Genomic DNA, 21,072 nt, shown 5'->3' with positions numbered 1-21,072 from the left:
GGCCCGCTGCACCGCCGAGGATTGAAAGTACCAGCTGCCTTGGGTCCTCCTCGGGCTGAAGACCGCCCCCAGAGCCAGCAGTGACCCATCCACAGCAGAGAAAGTCTACAGGGAGCCCCTCGTAGTCCCGGGCAAACTCATCACGGGAGATCACCACAACCTGACAGTCCAGAGGCTCTGCGGCATAGTCGGGAAGTTCGCCCCCTGCCAGCGGATGTACACTAATAGGTCATCATCTTTCATGCCTCCCAGCCTGTCCTCCACCACCCACGTCTTCATCAGGAATGACGCCGTCCACCCTCCACTGACCAGGCCCTATAGGGGCCCCTTCCGTGTGCTCGAGCGGAACACCAAAGCATTCCGGCTGGCCCTGCATGGGAAGGACGACTGGGTGTCTGTCGACCGTCTCAAGCCCGCCCTGTTGGAGGAAGCTGTCAACGATACCACGCAGCACCCTCCGCAAGAACTGTCGCCTCCGCAGCCAGCCCAGCCCAAAAGAAAGTCGCGAGGCCGCCCCCCGGAAGCACCCAGACAGCGCCCCAGCCAGCCGCTCCCGTTCACACCGCACCCCCTAGCTGACTTCGCGGAGCCGCGGCACTCTCCAGTGGCCCAGCAGATACCTAGTTTAATCAGATGCTACCCACATCTTGGAGGCGGGGGGGAGTATTGTAAAATCCCCGCTAAGCGGGTTTTCTATGGTGAGCCACCCGTTTTCTACGGTGGCTCCCATTCGAGACTGGGTCAAGCAAAAATAGCCACATTTTTATCTATGTAAACATATGTTACTGATTCATTTGCACCTGTTTTCTTTGCACATGTGTTAGAATATTGTTGTGTCAATTCTTGTTAACTTACCTTTCATGTTATTTGTATTTACCTGTTATAATTAATACCGAGAGTAATTGACCTCGGGTCACCTGTATCCTATTGTATTCCTCTGTGTGACGTCTGCATGCCGCTTTATAAGTGGCCTGCGTTCTGAATAAACCAGCAGTACATGTCCACCTGCTCATTATTTAGCACCTCTTACAATTTCACCTGTTTTTCTGCATTGCACACTTGGGAATGGTGTAGCCTAACCCCAGTCTACATACAGGTTTTTGTTGAGTATATTTTAATTGCACTTTTTGGAGACTTTCCTCCTTAGTATTTCTTTCCTTCAGAGCTTTTAGGCCCATTGATTTCTGAGGATACTTTACCAATGTGGGTAGTGATTACATAGCTTGTTATCCCCCCGTAATCATGTTAGGCCAGGCTAGGTCTGCTTTCTGTCGGTGTAATTCTTGCCGCTGATTAACTTATGGTTGCAAATAATCAAATTCTCTCACCATCTGCATGTATGAATCTTTATACACATTTTGCTTTTATAACTTGGAATTTAAAGTATAATAATGTAATATTTGCATTCAGAGTTAAAACCATGTAATTTTTCCTTTCAGTATCTTCCATTGGATGCCATGCGTGACTTAGCTCCCACAGTCTTTTGGGGGGTCAGTGCCCACTCCACAAACACAATGGAGCCAATTATTGTAAACAGACTCAGAAGAGCCCCCACCCTTGGAATTGGGGATGACAGGCACTTTCAAAAAATCTTTTTTGGGACCCACTGAATTGGACTAGTACTATTAATTAACGTAAGTTTGAATTGTTACTGTAAGAAATTCTGCAGGCTCTATAGCCTAGACTTGAGCAGGGGATAGTTGTTGAATAAAATGCTGGAAAAGTTGTGACAAGGACATATCTGGATATAGAAAGGCCATTGTTATATGATGTTAGTCAGTATTAACATGTTTCTTCTTTATGGGGATTGTTGAAGCTTATAGCCCCTTACAAGGTCAATGACCACAGGGTAAAGTATGTCCAAGCAAGAAAATATAGGATTGGCGGATGAAGGTTTTCCCGAGGATATGGCTCTACAGATACTGAGAATTCCTCCACAATAATGAGGTGGTAAAGTCAACTGGGAAAGATTTAAGAGTCAGGGTGTTGTAGTTGAGTTCATAGCTTCCAACCTCATCCCAAAAAAGCTTGCTTACAATTGAATGGTTAACTGTTAACATTGTTTCTCTCCTCTTCCCTCCTCCCCCTCCTTCTCAGTGCAAGTTGAGAATGAAAGTGCGTCAGGTTGCAGTTGATTTTTTGGGTGTGCAAATTGAGCTTTCTCAGTTTGACTTCATGGCCAAATACTGGACAGTACTAACATTCAAGTATCATTCTTATCATGAGTGGTAGTGTTGTTTGGTTGAATGTTTTAATGTTTCCATATAGTTCCAGTGGGTGAAGAGTTTTCAGTGAATTAGTTTTGTTTAGTCTGTAAATTAGCTAAAGTACAAGAAGCGAGTTTGCTTCAAAATGAATTTTTATAGATACTAGAGTAAATTTATGTAACAGCCCTGCTGGGTATTTTAACTATTGATTTTTCAGTTGTGTACCTGTTCATAATTTCCTTTTATTTTTTCTTTTGCAGGTGGAGTGCTGGCAGATATGGTGCAGTGCATGTTCAAACTGCAAATGACTGACATAGACTTTAACTTTAAAACACTAACTGCATTTTCCCTGTCAGTGATGGTGGTCCCCAGGGAGGCACAAAATGAATTTTACTAGTCAATCATAAAAACTATTCTATAGCACCTTTCAATTTAAATTTTTTTCTGAAAATCTTGAGTATCATTTTCTCTCTCCTGGTTGGTGGCTTCTGCATGTGGAAACCTGGCGGTGGTACATATTAGAGGATTCTAGATCCTCTAATGTAACTGTAGCATGCAGCACCATTACTGGTATAGGTGTTGTCCACCTTTGTACTTCCCTTGACTGGACTCATGACTCTCTGACAGTGTAGAACGCAGTTCATCCGTCCCAAAACTGAGGAAACAAGGAGAGGGTCACAGACTGGAGGGACATCTGTCAGCACAAATTACGAAGCAAGCTGCTGGAAAAGGCTCTTCTGCAAGAGCAACTCCAACTGGGGATTAACCTCAAAAGATGACAAGGTGAGTAGTTCCTCCTACGCTTGCCCCGCAACCTCCCCATAGTGTTCCTGATTGTGCTTCCTCCCTTGCTTACTTTCTGGTCACCGTCTTTTTTTCAGTATTTGATTTTTAGTCATTTTATCTCCATTCAGTTCTTTGGTCGTGTAAACATTTTCATCCTCTGATTCTATAACAACTTTGGGTTCCTCATTTTAACTGTCATATGTAGCTTCCTCCACAACAAGTACATGATACAAGGTTTTCCTTTTCTTGTGGTACTTCTCTGGTAGTTGAGTCTGTTCTTTTCACGTCCCTGTCAGGAAGCCAAACTGGGGATTTTCTTCATCAATACTTCAATAAGTATAGTGTACAGCCTTGTGAGGTGCCATGTTTTCATACTGTCCAGTACCAAAAGCCAGAAGAATTTGATTGAGAAACTCAAGGGTTTTTGTTGCAGGGTTATTATAAAACCGTTGGTATTCATCAGGTGTTTGTACTGTGAGCTCATTGAGGTACTTATATATTGCAAGCTGAAGTCAGTTCATTGAGGTGTTTGTACAGAAGGCTAAGGTTATTTCATAGAGGTGTTGGTTGCTTGGATAAAATGCTGCCAGTGATGTTCTTGCTTGAATAAAATACACTGCCAGTGTTATTCTCATCTTGGAAAATTGTCTGTCAAAATTTTTGAACTACTTGGATTAAAAGTCATTTTTTACTAAAAATAGATAATGTTTTGCATTGTATTGCCACTAGAGGTGCAAAAGAATAACTTGCATATTTTTATATCGCTGTTAACCAATGTCACATTGAAAAATATTTTCCCTTTGTTTTGAGGACTCAAGATTTAAGACCCCCTCGATGTGGGACCACCTTGAACCCTAGGAATTTGTTCCCGGGTTTGTCCAAGAGTCTCAAATATTATTATATATTTGTTTGGAATAATTTTGTGGAATTTTCCACTTTTTGTAAAATTTATAGGACCTGATAAATAGGAAAATATATCATAGCTTGGATTGGGTTTATATCAAGTTAAATAGTGGGAACTGGCAGGACCATCAACTGCCCGATAATGTTCGGACCTGAGAGTTATCAGATTGATAGCTCAAAGGCGGAACTATTCTTTAGGGGGTCTGGTTCTGGGGCTAGGACTCTCAGTCCTAGCAAGTGGGTTTGGCTTACACTTGGGCCACTCTAATCAGGTTGTGCCATTCCATGTGGGGTAGGGTAGGGACGCAGATATTTGGGAGTCGGTTCTCACTTGTGCCATTGGTGGAAGAATACACTCCATGACAGGTTGATGGTATCCTTTTAAGGTTTTCAGGTATAATTTTTTTTTAACCAATCCTTTATGACTAGTGAATATAAGGATTCGAGTACCCCTGGGCCCTTTGATGATGAGTTGGCATAGATGACGACCTCTGACAAGGCCTTGAAACGAAAGGCAACTCTTGGCATGAACCTATAAAGTCCCCGCTAAGCAAGTTTTCTTTGATGACGGCCCATTTTCTTTGTACCTACGATTCGTCACGGTGGCCGGGCTAGGTCACAAAAATTCAATTGTTTAAACTGTGTATGCAATTATTTATCTGCTCATCAACTATGTACCGTGTATTTCCTCTTTCGCAGGCGTCAAGATTATACTCAACTTTAATTCTGTCTATTGTTGCATTGTATATTGTACTCGTTCGCTGTATTTATTTATTAATTGTTATCGACCTCAGGTCAACCTTGCTTCCATTGTCTTCCGCGGCCCGATGCCAGTCAACCGCTATATAAACTGCCTGGACTTTGAATAGAGCAGCAGTAACTTTTACCTGCTCGTTTCTTTAGCACCTCTTATAAACATGACCATGGATGTGGAATGCTCCAGTGGTAGCACTCATTCGGGTCGTTTCGGCCGTAAGCACGTTTACGTGCAAAATGGGCGCCGTGTTTAGTGCCAGCCCCTTGGGGATGTACGTAAAACATGAAATAATAATGGAAATACCATAAACATAATGGTAAATACCATAAACATAACGTCTTACATTGTTTTGGATGTTATGGCCTAAGGTGACTTACGGCTGAAACAACCAGGACCGGGTAGTACTACCACTCAGGGTAGTCATCACAAATTGAAAACTCGCCAGGGTGGGAACACAGTGGATAATTTGAAAATATTACATGTACAGTAGAGCACATTCCCTTGAAACACTCTCTGATTCGTTTGCTAGCTATGGTAAAATAAGAGTTAAGAATGAACTTTGTTGAAAATGAAGGAAAATTGGAAGCAGGGTTAACTCCGACAAGCATGAAGCCGCACTTAAAGCCAGCAGCAACATTAATATCAAAATATGTAAATCAGCTGTCAAAGGAGCACTGTCTGACAAGATCCCTAAAAACATGGATGTGTATAGACCATCTCAGTGGGTACAAGTGGCTCAGCCAAATTTGGAGGACTATGCCGCTCTTTGAAAGAACGCTCAGACCTCCAATGTGGTTGGTAGTATCTGCTGGGGAGGAAAATTATATTGACTATAAATTTAGCAGATACATCCAAAAAAAGGTTGGGGATATTGACATGGGTAACACTTCAAGGATTGGCAAAGGCAGTGTCCTTATTCACGCCAAATCAGAGACCCAATTATATATGCTAACATTAAAGAAGTTCGAGAAAGATGGCACAAGCAGAAGCCGACAGATGCAAGGGTCTCTTATTTTTTCAGTAATCAGAACCAAATCCATATATATATACACACACATATATATATATATATATATATATATATATATATATATATATATATATATATATATATATATATATATATATATATATATACTAAATTACGAAAATATGGAACGTGATGAATATATCATAAAGACAAAATCCACAAAGGAAAGAGAAACAATAGAGTGCTACAAGGCCTTTCGGTTTATAATCCTTTACTTAGCAGACTGAAGAAATATACAGATAAGTTTACAAAGAAAGCTTGTATAAATGGCAGATGGGGATTACAAAGGAAAAAATATGTACCTGGAATCCAACACAAAAGATTATACAAGGAAGGTGACTGACTGCCAAAAAATGTTATAAAAGTACAACTCAGTAATTCTCATTTTGGTAAACAAATTTTTACGAGGTGAACATTTTCACAAAAAATATATATTAAACATACAAATGCATAGAAAATATATAATTTTTAATTAAGTCAGTGATTTTACCTTTTAGGTCATTCGTGAACATTTTACTTATACAGGAGTCCAAATAATACATGCCAGGGCTAAGGTTAAAATGACAATTGGAAGTAAGCAATATAACAGCGGATTCTAAAAGATTTCTTGAAGAGAAATCTTTCAATCTGGCAATCACTGAACTTTCAGTCCAATTTATCCTGTGAGAGTTTTTACTTAAATGAATGAATATAACATTTGTTGTCTGCCTAGTTTTGACAGAATACTTATGCTGCTTAATCTGTACATCTAAATCCTTGCTAGATTGGCCAATATCAAAAGAGGGGCAGTGCAAACATGTTATTTTATATATCTTGTTGTTTTCCTTAGGGCTATTTGTCAATAACATTCCTTTAAATGTGTTATGATAGGGAAAAACGAGGTTGACATTAAAAGATTTTAACAATGATTTTATATTTTCAAAACCACTAAAATAAGGCAAGCTAAGAATGTTCTTAGGGGTTTCTTTCTCCATGTTACTTTCACTATAAGACTTTCTGGGGGCTTTATTTAAAAAAAATAGCTAGTATACGTGAAGGATAACACAAATCTGTCCCTATTTTTCTTGATCCAAATACTGGTGACTGACAATGCGCAAAGCTCGTAAAAACATCTAAGAAGGAATTGATATTTTGATAATGGACATGAGTTAAGCGGTTGGTTGGTTTCCTATAAATACTGAATTTGCATTGAAATCTTTCTCTATGTATTAAAACATCTAAGAAAGGGAGGCAATTGTCTTTTTCTAATTCTTAAGTAAACTTAATGGATGGGACCTGGTTATTCAAATTACAGAGTAAATCATTTACATCAATACCAGCAGGCAAAACAGCTAAAATATCGTCAACATATCTACACCACTTTAAATGAGTATAAATGATATTAGGTAAATATCGTTTTTCAAAGGATTCCATGTACAAGTTTGAGAGGAGTGGGGATAAAGGGTTGCCCATTGCCATACCAAATATTTGTTGGTAAAATTTACCATTGAATATACACTTACAATCACAAATGCACAGCCTAGTGAGTGAAATAATATGATTTACAGGTACTGTGGAGGTAATTCGTGATAGATTAGTTCATTACTAAGATACTCTAAAATAGAATCTATAGAAACTTTAGTAAAAAGAGAACAAACATCAAAACTAACGAACCTATCAGTGGGGCAAAAAGTTATTTTGCTTGATTTATCGACTAAATCTAAAGAATTATACATGCGAGAATCGGAGATAGTTCCGAGTAACGGGGACACGAGCTTGGTAATACATTTCGAAAGTTTATATGATATATTAAGCCAACAGTGATCACAGTTTCGGTGATTAAGGTGTCAAATAATGGCGTTATATGAGTGGAATTGTTAAGCTGCAATAGTTCGCTTGGGAGATATCAGAGGAATACTTATATTGTGGATTTGGAGCCTCGATGGCACAGTTGGTTACAGCAGCAGCTTCGGACTTCGTAGAGGTCTGTGGCGCGGGTTCAAATCCGCAGCCGACTGATCAGAGAGGCGGACGCTTTGCTATCCCTGTAGACACCCCGGGATTATGTATGTAATCAACAGATAGGTTTGCTTAAAAAGCAAATGGGTGTTACAGACTAAATACACACACAAAACAAAGCCACAACAACATCTTCTAAAAACATAACAAACATCTCACATGTCTCGAACTCTCGACCTACCCGCGCAACAACTTCTCGCTGCTGGGAGAAGGGGCGTTGGGTCTGGTATGATACATGTACCATACGCTACCGGGGTCTAAGCGATGTCAGGCAGGGCAGCCGATCGAGACTACGGTCTACCCCAAAGCCAAATCAAAAAGTCCTTCAAAAGAAGGCATCGTGCTTACCCCATACAAAAATGGGAAAAAAGCATGTTAAAAGAGGAAGAAGACTTATATTGTGGATTTGGAGGAACACAGTGATGATACTCCATCAGCGGCGTTATTAGGGGAGCATAATGAGTTTTTAGAGGCCGACATGGAGTCTAGAAGAGAGATTTTTAGGAATCATTTAGGTGAAGCAGACTGTACAGACTAGGCCTACACTGAGGCATTAGGTGAGGTATTAGCTGAACATTTTATGAGATCAGCAAGAACAGTTTTGCAGGGATTGCTAGGGAAAGTTGTTTTCGTCTGTATATTAGTTGCCACTGATTCTGTAGAACATCTAAAGGTGCTTAGGGAGGTTCTTAGGAGGCCAAATGTGATTTCTTGAAGAAAGATATTGTATATTTAGAACAAGTCACTTCGAAAGAAAGAAGGTGTGCGGATGGATGATGAGAAGGTTAGGGTTGTTGTCAATTTTCTTACACCGAAGATGGAGAAACAGGTTCGATTATTGGCAGAGATGGGAACGGGAGTATACCGTCGATTTGTGAAGGGGTTTTCTATGTTGTCGGCACCTTTGACAGATGTATGGAGAGATTGTAAGAGCCAACGCTGCCTCTTCCAAACACGTGTGTGTTCGTGTGTTCGTCAATCGTCATCATCGAAGTGGACAGGACAAAACAGGAGCGTCTCGTTTTCTTTCTCTACAGGAACGCGATTTCAACCATACAATATTTCCGTCTGTTTCTCCCTAAGCATTGTTGTCTTAATGTATGTACAATCACCACTACTTGCATTGCCATGCAAGCATTCTAATCATGTACTCATAATGTTCCAACGAATCTTCTGTATCAAATTGTATGTGTGTTTCTGTTTGTGAAGACGCCAAATGTCTCTCCATTTCACATATATTATGCTACTGTATTGTATCCATTAATCTGTCTTGAATCTCAAGCAATTGGCCATATGTAGAATTTCCTGGCCTTTCCACTGATGTATGTTTCATCACTGTATGTTAATAATGTCTCTTGATATAGCCATCTGTTTGTCTGCCGACAAACACAGATGTCTGAACCTTTTATCTCTGTTTTACCTGTCTGCGTGTAGACGCTACATTACCGCTCGCACGCATCAATAACATCGAAGATTCTGTACATTTATCTAAGTAAGGAAGAACCAATAAACCAGTAAACACCCAGCCAGTATGTCACTCATATCCCAGTCCTTTCACTGGTGTCCCCGGAGTGACCCGAAGGACCCGGCCGACCCAAGATGACGACCCACGCGCCGACAGACCATTCGCCGCCTCGCTGTTTCCCGCCGCTCCTGAGTTCTCAATAGAAGTCCGACCCTCCAAGATGACCCACTCCACCACCGGAGCCCTGGATGCCTCCTTCAGGAAACCTGAAGCCGCCCCCGCACTCGTACTGGACGAGCTGACCAACGAAGGACCAGCCACGTCATCCTTCAGCCTGCTGCCGCCCCTCTCGAGCTGGCTACCAAGGATCAGCCGCCATCATCCTTCAGCCCTCGAGCCGGCCACCGAAGGATCGTCCGACGTCACCCTTCAACCCGCTCCCGTCCTCCTCGAGCTCCTGCTGGCCGGTGCCGCCCTTCAGCCTCCTACCCGCCCCTAGCCCGAGCCCTTCGAGCCAACTACAATTGTCGGCAAGACAATTTCCGCATCGATGCCTCGCTTGTGGGGAACATTGTGAAACCCGTCTCCCCGGCGCCGTCTCTTCCAAACAATCAGGCGTTACACACGTCTTGGGGAGAGTACCAACGCTGCCTCTTCCAAACACGTGTGTGCTCGTGTGTTCGTCGATCGTCATCATCGAAGTGGACAGGACAAAACAGGAGCGTCTCGTTTTCTTTCTCTACAGGAACGCGATTTCAACCATACAATATTTCCGTCTGTTTCTCCCTAAGCATTGTTGTCTTAATGTATGTACAATCACCACTACTTGCATTGCCATGCAAGCATTCTAATCATGTACTCATAATGTTCCAACGAATCTTCTGTATCAAATTGTACGTGTGTTTGTTTGTGAAGACGCCAAATGTCTCTCCATTTCACATATATTATGCTACTGTATTGTATCCATTAATCTGTCTTGAATCTCAAGCAATTGGCCATATGTAGAATTTCCTGGCCTTTCCACTGATGTATGTTTCATCACTGTATGTTAATCATGTCTCTTGATATCGCCATCTGTTTGTCTGCCGACAAACACAGATGTCTGAACCTTTTATCTCTGTTTTACCTGTCTGCGTGTAGACACTACATTACCGCTCGCACGCGTCAATAACATCGAAGATTCTGTACATTTATCTAAGTAAGGAAGAACCAATAAACCAGTAAACACCCTGCCAGTATGTCACTCATATCCCAGTCCTTACAAGATGATGTACAATTTTCATGGGGTGAAGCCCAACAGAAAGCTTTTCAGAAGGTTCAAGATGTTTGAGTAAGTCCTCCAGGTTTTGAGATTTATTTTGGTTGGCTTTTGGTTTTTCCTTCTTAGTGACAGATCACAGTCATGAAAGGGTGGGTGCTTGCTTGATGCAGAATTTTGAAGGAAACTGCATGCAATAGGTTTTATTTTTTTGCAGTAGGAAGTTTAAAATACGTAGTAGTGATGAAAGGATTAATAGTTACAGCAAATATGGAGGCTTTTGTGGTGGTGTCTAGTTTGATTCATTTTTATATGCTGCTTTCGGGGGATAATGTGATGTGGAAGTTCTTACGGATCATAAGCTGTTGTTGGATCTTTTTAATGAGCCTGATTTTTTTTCTAATGTGTAGCCTATCGGAGGCAAACATAATGTGGTGGCAGACGGGGGCCACTGGGGGCCACTTGCTTCCCTCAAGACCCTGATGGCCCCCGCCAAAGACTTGGTTTGCCCCCTAGCCTTTGAAATAATAATAATAATAATAATAAACATGGGTGGGTGTGGCACACCTGTTTGCTGCTTTATATGGCTCCAAAATGCGCACAAATCTCCCAAAATTTCTTGGGGGGGGAGCTTACAGCGGCCCCCCTACCCCTACCTGATAGGGCTCGCTTTGCTCGTCACCCCACCCGTACCATTACTTCTAAACCTTTGCCCCGGCAAGAAAAATCTGAAATGGCAGATGCTCTTAGTAGATATTTTGTGGACACGGAGGGTGATCATGCGTGTATTGTAGTTGGTGAGTGTGTACATTGGGATATTAGTTTACTGGAGAAGATGTCGCATGAAGGTGAGGTTCTAGCAGACGCAAGGGGGTTTCTTAGGAGAATTTAGGGTTATCATTTGCCTTATTCAGGTCTGGAGGTGGAGGGTGAATTGTTGGTGAGGAGTATTAAATACAAGTTGTGGAGTAGTGAGGATAAGGAGGGGTATAACACATATTGTGGTGGTGGTGAATTTTGTGATGTGATGTTCGGTGTATGGTTCGTGTGTTGGAGCTTTTTCTTTTTTATCTCTAGTAGGTTTTGTTTTCAGGATGCATATGGGTCTGTTTACGAATCTTTTTGAGTTTGGGTTTGCCTATAGACATCTGTTGGTGATTGTAGACGAATTTGTGAATAAGACTTTAGGATGTTTTGCAGAAGTTATGGGGATACAGAAAGTAACTTTTATTCTGTACAGACCAGAAGCTAATGGGTTATGTGAATGGGCCAAAAGGAAAGTAATTGAGGCTGTCAGAGTTACTGTGGGTGAAGATGATATGAACTGGGATAAGTACTTAGATGCAGTTCGGCATAGCATAAAATTATGGTGAGTGACACGTCTGGTGTTTCGCCTACTGATGCTTTGGTAGGATATCCGGCACGTTAAGTCGTTGGTAGCTGCGGCTAAAGACCGTTATGCGCGTCTCAGTAGTAATCTTGAGTCGAAGATGCAAGAAATGGTCGAGAGAAGCAACGAAAAATCTGACGGCGTAAAAGTCGCGGTAGGGGATAAAGTGTTCTTGAAAACAAATGTCAGGAATCGATTAAGTTACGAATTGGGTCCTAAGTTTGAAAGCCCATTTCGGGTTGTGGAAATAAAGAAGGGTATAGATTTGTTGCACATGAATCCAAGATCAAGAGAGCAACATAGTAGTATAAGGGGTTAGTTGGTTTGTTTTTCCCCTTCCCTCTGGGTGTCTTTACTTTTGTGCTGAACTGGTTTTGATCAGTAATTTGTGTGCTTTTTTTCTCTCTCTCTCTCTGCGCAATTGCGGCAATTTAGCGTAATTTTGTCATTTTTTTGTTGAGCTGGTTTACTGACTGCATTTTCGCGCTGTTTTTAGGGGTCTATCACCTGTTTGGGGATTTTATGACGATTTACAGGGGCTGGTCGTTTTTATTTTAACATGTGCTGCAGTTTTACATATTCAGGTGGTGGTTGTTGGTTTCGGCGTTGTTGGAAATTATATTTCACGAATGCAGTTTCAGTCTGTTTTTCTTTTGGGAATCGATTTTTATGAATTCAGTTTTTTTTTTTTTTTTTTAGCCGGGTGCTTGTTCAGAAGTTGTGTAACACAATCAGTTTTAGCACGTTTTGCGTCAGTGGTGTTAGATGGACAATTTTTCAGTCAGTAGCTGTTGGGTCTTGGAGACAACTGTTTGTTGGTCTATGACAGTTGTTTTTTTTTTTTTTTTTTTGCAGTGACATTGTTAGTGGTACAATTGATGTCTTGTTTTTATTGACCAACGACATGACCGACTTACATTATACACCAGTTCCTCGTGGGAGCGCCGCCATAGAATGGCTTCTATGAGCCATAACTGATACAGTTTGGATATGGGAGCCATCTGCTCTACGCCTGCAAGCTTCCACGTCTTCGCCTTTTTGGCAATGACGGGCGGGACGCCTACAATCACTGTCTTTCACCCAGAGATGTCCGTTTCTGTGCAAAGGATTCGCATGCGCCACACTCAACGTGGGCTTGTGCAGTAGCAGGCCATACAGGAGATTAGATTTGTCGGAATTCAAGATATGAAGAGATGCGCTTTAAAATGAATTTAATGGTCTCGCTATCTGGCCAAAGTTCCTAATGAATTTATGGTAATATCCTGCGAGTCCAAGGAAGCTGGCTACATCCTTCGCATGTTTAGGCTGTGGAAATTCTTTAATTGCTACGACTTTATCGGCACAAGGCTTAAGGCCTTCAGAAGTTATGATGTGCCCCAGAAATTCCACTTCGGTCTGAAAAAATTGGCATTTGTCTAGGTTAATTTTCATGCCATGATGCTTCAACACCTCTAAAACCTCTAACAAGCTAGCCATATTCTCTTCTACTGTGGCGCCGATTACAATGATATTGTCTAGGTATACGAAAACTCCATGGCCTAACATGGAAGCTAAAACTGACATCATTACTCGTGCAAAATGAGCCGGAGCATTCTCTAATCCAAAAGGAAGGAAATTATATTCAAATAGCCGATTATTCGCTATATAAATGCCGTTTCCTCTTTACTCTCATCTTCTAAGGGAATTTGATGGTAGCCCAACTTGAGATCCAGCGTGGTGGAAAATTTACTCTCCCTTACTTTAAGCAAAAGCTCTTCGATTGAGGGTAGGCATTATCTTTCGTAATGGCATTCAGTCGCCTATAATCAACATGCAACCTGAGAGAGCCATCTTGTTACTTAACTAAAACGATTGGAGAACCCCAAGGAGATTTGCCTTCTTGAATAATACCCTGATCTTGCAATTGATTTATTGTTTCCCCAATTACTTGTTTTTTGACATGCAGGAGTTCTATAAGGCTTTGTTCGAATGGGGGGATGATCTCCTGTCTCTATTTTAAAAGGTAACTTATAAATTCTCCCGGGGGGCTCATCTCCAGTTGCTGTCACATCTTGGTATTCCCTAACTATGTCTCCTACATGACTGCGGTAATTTAAAGGCGTTGCTTTGGCAGCTGTTTGCAGTAGCCTTCTAAGCAGTGGTTCGCCACGACCTTGACTCTGTGTAATCAAGGCCAACACTGTGTTATCGGCTGTTACAAGGGTGCATACTTCTAAATCACAAAGAGGCTCGCTACTTAATTCCAACCTATTACTACTTACATTAATAAAAAGTGCATTTGCTTTCCCCTTTCCCATCGACGATGGTAGCGACCCCTGGCAACATGAAGTCTGCCCACTTATTATGGAGATTAATATATATGAGTGTACCTCCTTCAGACTTTCGTGCTGGGACGACAGGAAGGGAATAAAGATGGGAGGGAGGGAGGGATTACCTCCCCTGTCTCAGGGCTAGCGGGTACCACTCCCGTGTCCCCTTTGGATGCCCGGGCCACCTTGACACACCATCTCCTCTCACCCAAGATGGAAAGCTGTTGGTACTGCCCAGTTCCCACTGGCATCGACACTTTCACTCCCCCTCTGTCGACCCGCTAGAGAGCCACCTTGTGCTCTCGCATGAAGCCAATTCCCAGAATGACCAATTTCCAGAATAATGGGAACTCCTTCCGTGTGAGTTGTTGGTACAACATGGAATCTGTGAGTCAGGACTCGTCCATCGTTGGCCGGTCCTGTCATGGCGTCCTGCGACTTCATCAGGACTCGGGGATTCTTACAAGGACTGAGAGCTATCTATTGGTAGCTTGATAGTGACCGCATCAAAGTAGCTGCTGGCACCATACATTTGTACATACACACATGCATTCTCTCTCTCTCTCTCTCTCTCTCTCTCTCTCTCTCTCTCTCTCTCTCTCTCTCTCTCTCTCTCAGGTTTATAGCTAAACAAGCATTACCCAAAATAATTTATTTCACAATAACTGGATTGCAAGAAACAAGGTATGAAATAAAATGGAATATTAATGTTCACCAAATGATCAAATATATTAAAGGATAGAAACTTATTGTTCCCCCGTTCCGGATCCAGAGGCTGCTTACATAGACGCGTTTCTCATGGACTGGTCAAACTTGGACGTTTACGCATTCCCACCTTTCAAAATTATCCACAAAGTAATACAGAAGTTCGTGTCGCACGAGGGTACCAGAATGACTCTAAAGTTCCACCATATTCAGCTAATTATTCTCTTTAAATAGTTTCCCCACAATAGGTCAAATAAGTCAAAGTCCAGTATATCCCCTAGTGAGTAAATCTTAACCTCTTCCTCAGTGAAACATCTGAAGAAGTCAAATAAAACCCTTGTTAAACAAATGTATAAAAATAAAGATATGGGAATTCCTTTCATGTCACTTATAAAGTACACACGGTGTAATAAATGCCTGACATAAGTGAGATATATGTTGATGAAAAGAACAATCTACAGTTTGGGAAATTTAAAATGTTTCCTACCTCCAAACAGCAATATTCACAATCCTAATCGACACGTCTCGAACCACAGAGCCTTCACTGAAGACTTCTATCAATATTTGGTGTTGATCTTCAAGTGACCATTTGTTTGATAACTAATCCCTTCACATCCTGTGGTTCCGCCCCCAAAAAACACACATATGAACGAATTCTCTGGAACCCAGACATTTCCTGTGAACAAACTCACAAAGTCTTGTCGCCAGGCAGGGATGTTCTCACATCTCAAAAGAATATCTGACGCATTTGACATGCATACAGTTTTCCTAATCAGGAGGTATGCCAGACAACAGCCAAGCGTTCTCTCAAGGTTCTTCACAATGCATTTAGCCACACATACAGACCAAAAATCTACTCTGTATTGTAATTCATAAAATATCTGGGATCTATGAGCTTTTCAGATGCTCAGCCACCACAGTGAAGTGCTGCCCCTAGCACTAGGGGGATAGCAATAATTAATTGGTAGATTCATGCACTAAATGGACAACCACACCCCTGGAAGGCTGATCTTCAGGTGAGGGTTTACTCACACAATGTTTTTGTACACGAGAAATACCCCACTTCACGGAGAGTATGATGACAAAGGCCCTGATCACCGATAAAGTAGCGATGAGGAGGTACTGCTTCAGTACGGGAAAAGGTTCGTCTTCCGGCATTTGAGGAAGTGGTGGAATTGAAGCGATCACTCCCCTTAAAGGAGACACTGGAACAACTTGATGTTCCCCATGAAGATGCTGCATGAAGATACGCATAGTAGAGTTGTAGACACACTTGCCCAGGACTCAAAACTTTGGCATGACCAGCCTACATGCAGCATCAAAGAGGCGGGATCCTCGCAGAAGGAACGTATCTGATGAATTATGGCAGCGGATGGGCATCTGACAGTTTGTGCAGGACACCATGTTGAGAGTCTTCGCAGAGGCCACATTGTACTCATGTTGGAATGTTTGAAAGTCACAGTCAGAAGGAGTCTGGTTATGTACCAACATCTTCTCACATCCTAACCAGTCAATGTTTACGAGCGTAAAGATACTACTGTCACACATATATCTACCCCATCCATTATTTTCTTGGCGATTAAAAAATTCAACGCACCCTCTATAAAAACTTCACGGGGAACTGGAAGAATGCCATCAACCAGCCCTGGAAAAGGCTGAATTCCTGCATTTACAGATGTAAATTTGTCCAACACTGTCACTTTATCCTTATCTTCGTTAGCCAATGACATAGTATCCAAATGGATAATCCTCCAAGTTCCAAGTACCCGACCTGATCTCAGCTTTATATAACTCCCCAAAGGTAGAAAGAGAAAGGAGAGGAAAAAAACTCGTTGAAAATTCAGCAAACCCCCAACACTAATGCAAATATGAACAATGAAGTAACCCCAACTGCAGATGCGAACAATTAAGAAAAAAAACTTTAAACGCCGTCGCGATCGATAATCAGAAATTTTCCCAAACACTCGAAATACTTCAGTCCACCCACAAAGAAAATGGGCTTGCAGAGAGAATGGGATAAGTGTCAAGCGCTCTCAATGACGTCTTAAGATCGTCACCATTCCCTAATGAAAGCTCCACCCACCGTCTTCATGATGTAACCACAAAGCAACCTAACTCTCCCTTAATTAGCCCCCATTAAAAGTAACTAACAAGAAAAAAACACAGTAACATTCACGTAACCCCTTCCCACTACAATTGGTTACAAGTTAAAAGCAGTTCAGTTTAGTACAGTATAAATATAGAACAGTATATATAAAATAAAAATATAAATGAAAAGTTTTTTATTTATCTTTGGTAAGTAAAATGAAAAATGGTATGCGACAAGCAGAGGAACAGTAACTACCTTGAATCAAGGGCAAACATTACATATTTTAAATTGGCTGACCCTCTTTGGTGTCCATCTTATCCCATATCCGGATTAAAGGGGTCCAGTTTAAGGAGGGTCGGCTGTATATATATAAATATATATATGTATATAGCTTGGTCTTAATGGACGGACCCCATCAACAGAGGATCTAAAACAGGTTTTGGGTGGTGGACGGATCCCCTCTCAGGAGGATTAATATTACGTGCCATACGATTTGTCTGAATCGAGCGGGAAAGAGTTTCCAATACTTCAATGGCCCATAAATGAATTGTGGCAACTAAAGAATTCAGCTCAGCTCGATCGTGGGCGTCTTGGGAGTGGGACCTTCAGTATTTTTCTTGACTTGAAGGGGGGAATGTCATGCTCCTCTCTCTCTCATGACGTCTTTGTATTTATTTGCTCGTAAATATACCCAGGGATTGCTGTTGGTTTTAGCTCTTATCTTTTATGATATGATGTCAGTCATAACTGTAATTTTGCAAAGAAATATTAGAAAAAACATGCATAAATAAGTTACTGCATTTCCTGATCTCAGTAAATTTACGTAAATATTTTACGACAAATATGCTCAGAATTTGTTACTAATTTTATATCTGATATGTTATGATACTGTGTGAGTTGTAATTATAATTTTACAAAATAAAATAACATGAATTATTTGGAAAACATGTATAACTGGGTAAAATTTACGAGTGTCTTGTAAAAGAGGCTTCACACAGGGTTGTCAATAGTCACTTTCAATTGCCTGTGGAAGGAAGGAAAAATTTTTTAGAAATATTTTTCTTACACCATGTGCACTTGCATATCTACCTCTTTTCATTGATGTGTTTGTTTCTTAAAATGGCCAACCTTAAAGTTTGCCTGGTGTGGGGGGGAGTGCATGATATATAATTAGCCTATCCCTTAAGGGTTAATGGTGAGTTAATACTGAATCGTCTGTAATAAGCGTTTCATTTCCAGCTACTGTAGTAATATTGCTTTTAGTTTGAAATCAGGCCCACACTCAGTTTATAAGCAGGTATACAAATAATTAATGAATAAGCACAAGATTACTTTTAAGTGTGAATTCATCAAAATTCGTTAGGCCCTTCACACTACATTTGTTACACCTTTTAACTAGTAAAGAAATAAAATGCAATGAATAATAAGAGGCACCACAAGCAACAATCCAAACAAGCTCGTGATGGAGCCAGCATTACATCCATCTGTGTTGCAGTAACAAGTTTTCGTTATAATTCCATGAGTGTCACTTGTTACACATTTCTTCTCCTCTACAATTGGCCAACAATTGGTTTGCTGTGTCACCACCACATCATCTGTAAAAAAGAAGTTGTTAAAATTTTACTGTTTCATAAATATGCAAACCAATATTCTAGACATGTTTACCTGTCAACTGATGAAAACAGTAGCCCTTCCATAACAGAAATTTAATCTTCCGTTAAACTACACTTTGGTCCTCAAATGAAGTCATATTACCCTTTTCGTTACTGAGTTGATACAGTCTGATGGGTTAGGATGAAAGGCACTATGTAAAAAATAATGTTGGTCATAACTGACATTGTTTACAAAAATGGCAAATTTTCCCACAAAACGCAAAACTATTTAACGCATCCTTAGTAACACATTAAAGCAAGAGATGATGATGTCCTGGTCAGATAAGAAATAATCATGAAAAGGTTTGTGGATGACAGCATAAAGAGAAAACTCTCTTTACCAATGGTAAGAATTATTTCCAAAGATAGAGATTTAGGCATGTAAAAGGTGTTCCTTTAGCATATACAACAGGTGCTGTTAACTAGGTACTGTGGCATCTTTTGTTTCTAGGAAGGTCACTGCTGTCCACGAATGGGATAACAAAGCAGCAGTGGATATTCTCATGAAAAAAAGTGATACAAAATCAATGACCTCCACCAGGTCTGGGGGAGGTCAGAGCCTACTTCCATCCTCAATCGGCTTGTATTGGTTCCCCCACCTCTACAACCAAACCTCCTACGACTAGTGCATGATGGCCGTAGCAGACATTTTGGTGTCACCTGGACCGCCCATGCCATAGAAGGTAAGTTTTACTGGCCTGACCTCTGCAAAGTGGTTAAGCCTTCATTGCCTCCTGTCCTAGGTGCCAGATCACTGGCAACCCCAATGAAGTCATCCCTAAGGCCCCAATAAAGAACATCCCATCCATACGAGTTCCCTTCAAGGATGTCTGTGTCGACTACTTCACACCTAGAGGGCGTACCAAGGGCAAATTTGGGAGCAGTCATTGCCTGACATTCATTGATTGTTTCACCAGGTACCCTGAAGCCATTACCATCAGGAGCGAGAGCTCCAATAATGCAGTATAAGCCCTCATTCAATTCTTTTGCCTTTTCAGATTCCCTGAAACAATCCAGTGTGACTAAGGGTGACACTTCATGTTGCAAGAATTCTGTGACAGCATGGCAAGTCATGGTGTTAAGCATATCAATTCTACTCCATACTGTCCAGAAAGCCAAGGGATCATGGAACATTTCCACCAGACCCTGAAATCTACCTTGACAAGCTTGGTCACGAGGAAGGTATAAATTGGGAGGAGAATCTCCCCTACGCCCTCTTCACCATTCAGCAAGCTCCTGTAGAAACTCTGGGATACAGCCCTTTTGAATTGCTCTGTGCATATTCTACCTGGGGTCCCTTCAACACCCTGTACGAGGCCTGGGCTGACCCTATGAAGGCCAAATGGGCAACAGATCTCTCGATTGTCAAGCAGAGACTCTGAGCTGCCTGGGCAGTAGCCCAAGCAAACGAAGCTGCAACTCAAGAACAAGTCAAGTTGAAATTTGACCAGGCAGCCAGAACTCATTCCTTCGATATAGGTGACTCAGTCCTCGTCCTCTGGACTGCAGCAACACGCCCTTTGGAAATGCAGTTCACAAGGCCACATAGGGTCCTGGGAAAATGCAAGGACCTAAACTACCTGGGTAAATTGCAGCCAGAAGAAAGCTAAATGGCTTCATATAAATTTGCTAAAGCTGTACCTCCCTCGCAAAGGAAAGAGAACCTAGGATCCACCATCAACGTCAGGTGCAATAGTTGGCGCCGCATCTGCAGTGCCTCCACCCTCATCTAACTCCAAAGTCTGCACCTCCTCGAAGTTATAACTCTGGGCCTAGATCAAACTCAATGAGCTGAGGTGCGTCAATTGCTGGGTGAATACCCGCTCGTCACTCAAGACACGCTCAGCTGCACGGACGTGGCCGAGCATAGCATAAAGGTACCGGAAGGTGCTCAACCGATAGCGCACAGCTATTATAAGGCCAATCCCGAAAAGCCCAGAAGGATCGAGGAACAAATCACACTCCAGCTTGAGCTTGGCTTGATTGAGCGCAGTGAAAACGAGTGGCCCTCATCCATTGCACTGGTCCCCAAGGAAGGAGGGGGAGATAGGCTCTGTATCGATTACAGAAAACTTAATGAGGTTACTCAACCTGAGCCTTACCCTCTTCCAAGGATTGAAACCTGCCTAGACAGTCTCAGGAGTGCTCGCCACTTGAGCAAGATAGATCTTGAGAAGGGTTATTGGCAAGTACCCTTACAGGAGAAGTCTTCCTCTAACTGCTTTCATAACTCCCAAGGGTCTCCACCAGTATAAAGTAATGCCATTTGGCTTAAAGAATGCACCGAGTTGCTTTCAGTGACTCATGAATAAAATCCTGGAAGGTATCGATAACTGTGTCATCTACCTTGACAACATAGTAAAGTATGCAAACTCTTGGGAGAAACACCTGAAAATTCTCCGCCAGATCCTAGTAACCCTTCAAAAAGCCAATCTGGTTATTAACCTTAAGAAATGCCAGTTTGGTGTGGCAAAGATAACCTTTTTAGGCCATCCTGTCAGAAGTGGAAAGTTGCTTCCTAAT

At 41.7% G+C, this 21,072-nt stretch overlaps 1 protein-coding gene and 1 long non-coding RNA gene across 3 annotated transcripts in view; one reads left to right on the top strand and one right to left on the bottom strand.

Annotated features, from left to right (window-relative positions):
• Positions 1 to 1,491: 1,491 nt before the first annotated feature.
• LOC136834455 (uncharacterized) overlaps positions 1,492 to 21,072 on the top strand; it is a 42,396-nt gene continuing 22,815 nt past the window's right edge. The window contains exons 1-2 of the long non-coding RNA XR_010851815.1: positions 1,492 to 1,634; positions 2,468 to 2,990. This is a non-coding gene — a long non-coding RNA (uncharacterized lncRNA). The remainder of the gene's footprint in view (positions 1,635 to 2,467; positions 2,991 to 21,072) is intronic.
• The window catches only part of LOC136834453 (uncharacterized), a 38,203-nt gene continuing 22,996 nt past the window's right edge, over positions 5,866 to 21,072 (bottom strand). For both annotated transcript variants that reach the window (XM_067097055.1, XM_067097056.1), the window contains exon 4: positions 5,866 to 18,492. In XM_067097055.1, coding sequence (XP_066953156.1) covers positions 18,293 to 18,492 — 200 coding nt within the window. In that variant the 3' untranslated portion in view covers positions 5,866 to 18,292. The remainder of the gene's footprint in view (positions 18,493 to 21,072) is intronic.

This window comes from Macrobrachium rosenbergii, chromosome 53 (assembly GCF_040412425.1).
Source record: "Macrobrachium rosenbergii isolate ZJJX-2024 chromosome 53, ASM4041242v1, whole genome shotgun sequence".
In the NCBI taxonomy this organism is placed as follows: domain Eukaryota; kingdom Metazoa; phylum Arthropoda; class Malacostraca; order Decapoda; family Palaemonidae; genus Macrobrachium; species Macrobrachium rosenbergii.
Note: the sequence above shows the minus strand (reverse complement) of the source record. Positions and strands in the feature narration are given on the sequence as shown.